Below are 6,941 nucleotides of genomic sequence, written 5' to 3'. Positions count from 1 at the left end.
TCTGTTTTTATTATTTATTGTCTGGTCAAATCCCTGTCTGTGTGCAACAATGTCAAATATTTAGGCCACATCATCATTGACAAGATGGAAGATGATGCTGACATGCTTGGACAGAGAAGAATGCTGTATGTCCAAGCCGATATGCTGGTAAGAACATTTCACTACTCTTCTGATGAAGCCATGGTGTACTTGTTTAGAGCTTACTGCACCCCTATGTACACAGCACCCCTCTGGGTGAGGTTAAAAAAAAGAGAGCTTGCACAAACTCCAGGTTGCATATAATGACCGTCTCAGAATCCTGCTCAGAAGGGGTAATAGTGCCAGCAAGCTTTTTTGTGATTTAAGGATAAACACCTTCTACGACACCCTGAGAAAACTGATGTTTAAATGTATATGTAGACTGCAGGGGTCCGAGAATGATCTTATTATACAGATAACCAATCCTAGGTGTAGTTCTGTTAGGTACCAATCGTATGTATGGAAACACTGGTATCTGTGCCTTTTATAGAATGTGTAGACACATTTTTTTTAAGTATATACAGTATATATATATTTTTTAAATGTTTTATTTTTTTATTGCTGCTTTTATTTATTTATTAGATGCCTTTTACTGAATATGCACAAGCACTGTTTTTAATAGTATGTGATTTTACCTTTTATACTGTATTTTGTTTGTTTTATATACTGTATGTGATTGTATGTCTACTTGGACATTGGAGTCTGCAATAAAGCTTGATTGATTGATTTATTAAAGATGTCAAAAATAATGATTTAACTCATGTGATTAATCGGCATCAATTATCAGGTCAATGCGTAGGTTTGAGCAAAATAAATGATGCACATTCAAGTAAAACATTATTTTTAAATGTTCCTGGATGACCTTCTGACAAAACTGCATTTGTGTAGATTGGGGTCATTTTTAAAATGTAATTTCAACTATGCGAGCGACTAATAATCTGTGATTAATCATGGTTAATCCAACTGTGATTAATCTGATTAGAAAATGTAATCATTTGACAGCGGTAGTTTTTATTATGAGTATTATTTTTTTTATTTTTTTTGAATATGCGAAAACATACATTTATAGGTATTTACAACTGACTCATGCAACTCATTAGAAGCGTACAAATCAACAAGTCCAAGGTCTAAGCAGGCCCAACTTTGGAGACTTCAGTCACTGATGATGTTGTTGATGACTCTTCTTCGCCGCTACTCATTCCAATCATAGTCATCATGCATGAACGGAACTGTTGTTGGAGGCGGGGAGATGGGGAATTAAGTTATTAACACCATACTGGACTCGTGCTTTGAAGTCTGTGTTTGTACTACTTTATACACACCTGTTTGTTGAATAGGACGTAGATGATCGGGTTGTAGACTGCTGAGGATTTTGAAAAGCAAGCAGGTATGGTGGCCATTCGCAGGTCAAAGGTTTGCCCACGGTTAAAGACCACCCAAAGAGAAAAGGTGGTATAGGGCAACCAACACACCAGAAATCCCAGCACCATGAGGACCACCATCCTGGTCACCTCCTTCTCTGCTTTCTGGGTAGAGGCTGAATCTGCCTGGGCTTTTGCCGCCTTTGAGGAAGGAAACAAAATTTATGAGACACCTAAACATACAGAAAATTTACAAAATTAGGTCACTGCCAATCTATGCTTTACCTCACCATTTTCATTGTAATGAGCAGCTGACCATAACAGAAGACGATGGTGGCAAAGGGAACGGCGAAGCAAAAGCCGAAGAGGAACATCACATAGGACTCGTTGTTGTATTTATTGTTGGTGGTATACCAGTCCGGACCACAGGAGCACTGCAGGCCTTCGGGAATGTATCTGTAAAAACAGAAATCACCGTCTCCATCTCCTTCTACCGCTAATTATGGTGTGGGTTTGCTTAATACTGACCGGCTCCAACCGAAAAGTGGAGGAACTGAGGCAATAAGTGCGAAGATCCAAGTGAAAACACAGCATGCCATAGCATGGTCCGGCTTGAAAACAAAGTTTCCGAGTGGCTTGCAGATGACCAGCCATCGTTCAAAGGCAATCACAGCAAGAGACCACAGGCTTACCATACCTGGTGTAAAACAAAAACACGGGTTTTTAAATCTGTTTCATATTGTTATAACTAAGGTTATTATTGCTCACCGCCAAGTGTTGCCATGAAACCTTCAATCTTGCACGCCAGCGGTCCGAAGATGAAATATCTCGACGCAAAAGAGCAGCAAGCAGTGAAAGAGCCCACACAAGACACAAGAAGGTTCGCCACCGCCAGGTTCACCAGGATGTAGTTCAGGTGGGACCGGAGTTTCTTGTATTGTATGGTGCAAGCGATGGTTAGAGTATTGATGGCGGTGCCGACCGTAAACACAAAGAACATGAATCCAGCCATGCCGTAGAAGGTGGCTGTATTCCCCAGATGGTCCTGAGGAACCAGGAATGGACTTAGCATTGTGATGTTGTTGGTGTCCAGCGGGATGGGTATCCAGAAGTCTTCCGGCAGCTCGGTGGCACGAGAGCCCCTCATTTTGCTGTATCTTTTTTCTTTCTTTCTACAAAACAAAGTCAAAACCACAACTCGGCAGTTGCTTGCTTGTGATGACCAGCTCAAACAACCACATGCATGAGGAAGCAGAATAAATAAATTCTGGTTTGTTTGAAAAAAGAAAAAGGGATACTGCAACACAATGCAGGTCCCTAATGTCTTCCTCAGCCCCTTTGGAGAAGCATTTATATAAAGAGCGAAGAAAACCACTTAGCCACATTAACGGATAAATCGCTTCGATAATTGACTAAATGATTTAAGTTTGCATCTATTGATGTAATTCATTTAGTGGTTTCCGGTTCTGTCAGCTGCCAAGTCGGCAAAACCGCTCTAGGATTAAAGTTTTCTTGCGTGTCTGAGGGTGACGTCAATGTCACCGCAACACATATACTCCGACAATGACCATATGGGTTGAATCAAATCAAATACAGTATATTTTGCTCTGTTTTTTTGTTTCTAAATATGCTATATTCAAAGTTATTACACTGTTACAAATAAAGGCCGAAATGTTTCAAGCAGAGACATTTACAGATACACACACACCCTAGTTCTCAACAACAAATCTCATAAAACAGGTTAATCCCACTTTCTTAAGGAAGCGCACAGCAGGCCTTTACCTACTAATCTGGTTTCCAGCAGCATCAAATCCTATAATCTCACTTACTGTAGCACCGCGTAATCCACTCTGCGGGTTTAACTAGAGATTTGCGTTACCTCTTTGGCATTTTGCCTTCTTGACTGCACAAGATAGTCACAACATCATATACAGTAATTGTGCTGAACAAGACATCAATACAGCCCATCGTTGTAGACCAATACAAGTAAGGAAAGAAGAATGACTCATCTGTTGTTGTCGTCTCTTCTTCTTCATAAAGTTCTGGTACTTCCTTTTCACTAAAATCAGTTAGTTGTTCTGAACAATCCTAAGGGTCTGATCTACTAAGACCAAAATGACATGCTCTAAACAGCATGTGCAAACTATAAAATTGTGTTTATCTATTAGTGGGCGTGTTGCAAGTGATCTACTAAAACGGTGTTTACAATTGAAAAGTGGTGCAGACTACACTATTTAAATGATGTGTTTGCCTAATGGCATTTTGTGCCCTCCACATTTATGTTATTGTTCTCTACAACCTGTGTGTGATGTTGTTAAACCAGCAGCACACATTTATAATCTGTACCACCTTTTTTGCAATATAGAATCGCAATCTATACACAACAGACCAATCCAATCCACTTTATTTTACAAAACGGAAAACCAGTTAAGTTGGCACGTTGGGTAATTCGTAAATAGATATTTAATGTTCGAACTGAGAAACTTAATTTTTTTTTGCAAATAACCATTAACTTTGAATTTAATGGCAGCAACACATTGCAAAAAAGTTGGGGTAACACTTTAGTATGGGGAATATATTCACCATTAATTAGTTGCTTATTAAAGTAACACAGATTTAATTTACAGTTATTGGGACACTAGGGGAACATATAAGGGTTAGGGTTAGGGTTAGGGTTAGCTTTGGGGTTAGGGTTAACGTTGGGGTTAGGGTTAGGGTTAGGGTTGGGGTTGGGGTTAGGGTTAGAGTTAGGGTTGGGGTTAGGGTTACTAATAAGCAATATTTCTGAGGTTATTGAGGGAAGACTCTTAGTTAATGGTTTACTGGTTGTATAATAAGGCCATGCAGAATAAGGCATTAATTAGTACTTAATAATGACTAATTAAGAGCCAATATGTTACTAATTTGCATGTTAATAAGCAACTAAATAATGGTGAATATGTGTTCCCCCTACTAAAGTGTTACCAAAGTTGGCACAGGGGCATTTTTACCACTGTGTTACATGGCCTTTCCTTTTAACAACACTCAGTAAACGTTTGCAGTGAGTAATAATCAGTGAGTAACAATCAGTGAAGAAGAAAAAAAAAGAAAAACGTTGTGATGCGTTTTTGAAATTAATGCGCCGCGTATGCTTAAAATCAGCAAAATACGGAAATATTAAATGTTATAATAAATGTATATAAAACTTTAATGGAGTTGTTTGGATGTTTTTTAGGCGCTCTATAGGCAGAATGGAACGGCTCCCATAGGCTCCATTGTAAGCATACTTTTGATCGAATTTATTTAACATTTAGAATGCATTTTTTTTCAATCCGTCATTATGTCGTTTATAATGATTGTGAATGATAGGGAAAAATCCAAAAATAGAGCAGTTACCCTTTAAGAGACGTAATCCTCTGCTCATCACCCTAGCAGATAACATTTCCGTGTGCTATCATGTTTACACGCGTTTTAGTACATGCAAACCTTTAGTAGATGAGGCCCTAAATATGTTTTTTTACACATTCCAGCAAAAGTAACTCCTAAAAGAAGAATGTCATGAGAGTACTACAGAAGAACTTGTGAGTTGATAGAAGCTTCTTGTTACACATAGAAGTTAATAATACCAGAGGTCCAGGATTCTTTGGTCTTCAGCCCAAAGAACTAAACTTAACTCTGAATGCTTGCCAGCAATGTAGCACCAAATTCTGGGCCCATTTATACAAGACTTCTAAAGGGCCCCTCAATGTTGACGCACCCATACAAACCTTATAGGTCAGGGATGGGCAAATTATGGCGTTTTGGTGTTTTTATGCCGACTTGCCAAATATTAGAACAGAATTCAGCAAAGATCTGTTATGAGAATTGCCACAAAAAAACTGATACTAGACTTCTACGCACGGGCAAAAAAGGGTGATCAACAACACAGCTCCCACTAAAATACAATGTAAGTGTTAACCCTTTAATAATACCATTTGTATGTTTATTTGATGTTCTGATATGATATTGTTGAAAATGTATGTACTATGATTAAATCAGCTCATGTTTGAGAAGCCTACTCTTAGTTCCAACAGAAATGATATGCTTTGAAATGCATCACGTGCTCGCCTGGCCTGTCTGTTAAAAATTCCAAAAGCCAATGTGGCCCCTGAGCCAAAGAGTTTTCCCACCCCTGTGATAGGCTTACACACACACACTAAAAAAAACAAATAATTGCATGAATTTGGTTGAAACCAGCTTTTTCGAAAACATGTAAAAGCCGTAATTAGGTTTTGGACTTTTTTAAAGCTGGGATGAACATATCTAGATAATCCCCCCTCCAAATGTTTGGGTTTTGTTTAAGAAAAAGTTTGTAATTTCTAACAATAAACTGCCAACAAATTCAATATAAAGTGGCAATTATATGAATTTAAATAATCATATAATCTGACATTGTTCACTTATTATTATGGTATTCTGAGTATATTATTATCTGTGCATCTCCTGGGGCTTAAGTCTCCCCTGTTTTTTTTAAAACCAAATGACACCTCTTTCTAACTCTAATCCTTGTGGTCCTTGAACGCACCACAATCATGTGCAATGAGACGCAAAAGTGAAACTTGTACATAACTTTCTCCTATGCTGCAACAGATAGATGTATTTATTTTTTATCTTTATTCTATCACTTCATCCTTGTCCCTGCTGTGTGTGAATACCTAAATGTGAGCTATTTCTCTGTATTTCCTGTTTGCAAGCATGCAGTGCCTCCGCAAAAGCTCACAAGTGAGATATAACCTACATGCTCATTACTGGGAAAGCATGAAAAAAGGCGATCATCAAGCCAATCATCAGATTTATAGACACACATATTGAACACTAGGGTGAATAAAATAGCAGAGTTGTCAACTGGCACACTTCCTAATAAGTAGAATTGGTAGCTGGTTGGACTGAATGTCTTGGCATGTTGGCCCACATACACAGATTCTTAAACTCTCATTAGTGGAAGCCAAGTTCATCCCAATATAGTTCATGATCTGCCAGCGCTGTTGGTCATGCCAAACTAAATACCAACAAGGACATCCTTTCATTTTGTTTTTTAAATAGTCTGGGAGGGTCCAGAATTGTCTACCAGATGTAATGTTGAGTTTACCTGACACAGTGGTGAAACCCCTTACTTTAACCTAACCTAAAGCCAAGCCAATAAAACTCAAACCACTCACACTTTTTTGCATCCACAAAATTGTACCTGCGCGTTTAACCTCGTGGTCCCAATTGTTCATCCTGCCCACGGGGTGAAGATATGTCTTCAAGCTAAAATTCTAGTGGGAGTATTTCATTTTGGCTAATCTAGTCTCTGAGACACTGTTTCAGATCGAATACTGTCAGGTTCAAACACTGATGACATCTATTAAACAGACAAAGAAGCAAGGAATTAAACAGAGACAGAATTAAATTTGGCTCAATGAGGAGAAACGCGTAGACCTGTACCCTTGTACAGTGTCCCACCATGCTCTGACGAAAGATTGTACGCTTCCTCTTTTATTTGGACTTTCCCTGATTACATGGCAACAGCTGTTTCTAAAGGTACGGGGGCCGTAAATAGCC

The 6,941-nt window shown here is 38.7% G+C and overlaps 1 protein-coding gene across 1 annotated transcript; it reads right to left on the bottom strand.

The window, feature by feature from the left end:
- LOC133570982 (blue-sensitive opsin-like) lies at nt 1-2,696 on the bottom strand. Its single transcript, XM_061923886.2, has 5 exons — nt 2,148-2,696; nt 1,908-2,076; nt 1,670-1,835; nt 1,341-1,580; nt 1-1,247 (listed from the first exon to the last, which is right to left on the bottom strand). The coding sequence occupies exons 1-5, from the start codon at nt 2,524-2,526 to the stop codon at nt 1,146-1,148; spliced, it is 1,056 nt and encodes a 351-aa protein (XP_061779870.2). The 5' UTR covers nt 2,527-2,696; the 3' UTR covers nt 1-1,145.
- Between the last annotated feature and the right edge of the window lie 4,245 nt (nt 2,697-6,941).

This window comes from Nerophis lumbriciformis, linkage group LG28 (genome assembly GCF_033978685.3).
Source record: "Nerophis lumbriciformis linkage group LG28, RoL_Nlum_v2.1, whole genome shotgun sequence".
Taxonomy (NCBI): Eukaryota; Metazoa; Chordata; class Actinopteri; order Syngnathiformes; family Syngnathidae; genus Nerophis; species Nerophis lumbriciformis.
Note: the sequence above shows the minus strand (reverse complement) of the source record. Positions and strands in the feature narration are given on the sequence as shown.

What these genes read in the sequence shown, in the direction of transcription:
- LOC133570982 (XM_061923886.2), bottom strand. Translation starts at nt 2,526, where the DNA reads ATGAGGGGCTCTCGTGCCACCGAGCTGCCGGAAGACTTCTGGATACCC. An exon ending in TTTCATGGCAACACTTGGCG is followed by an intron (nt 2,077 to 2,147) that starts GTGAGCAATAAT and finishes GTTTTACACCAG; the next exon opens with GTATGGTAAGCCTGTGGTCT. An exon ending in ACGTCCTATTCAACAAACAG is followed by an intron (nt 1,248 to 1,340) that starts GTGTGTATAAAG and finishes CTCCAACAACAG; the next exon opens with TTCCGTTCATGCATGATGAC.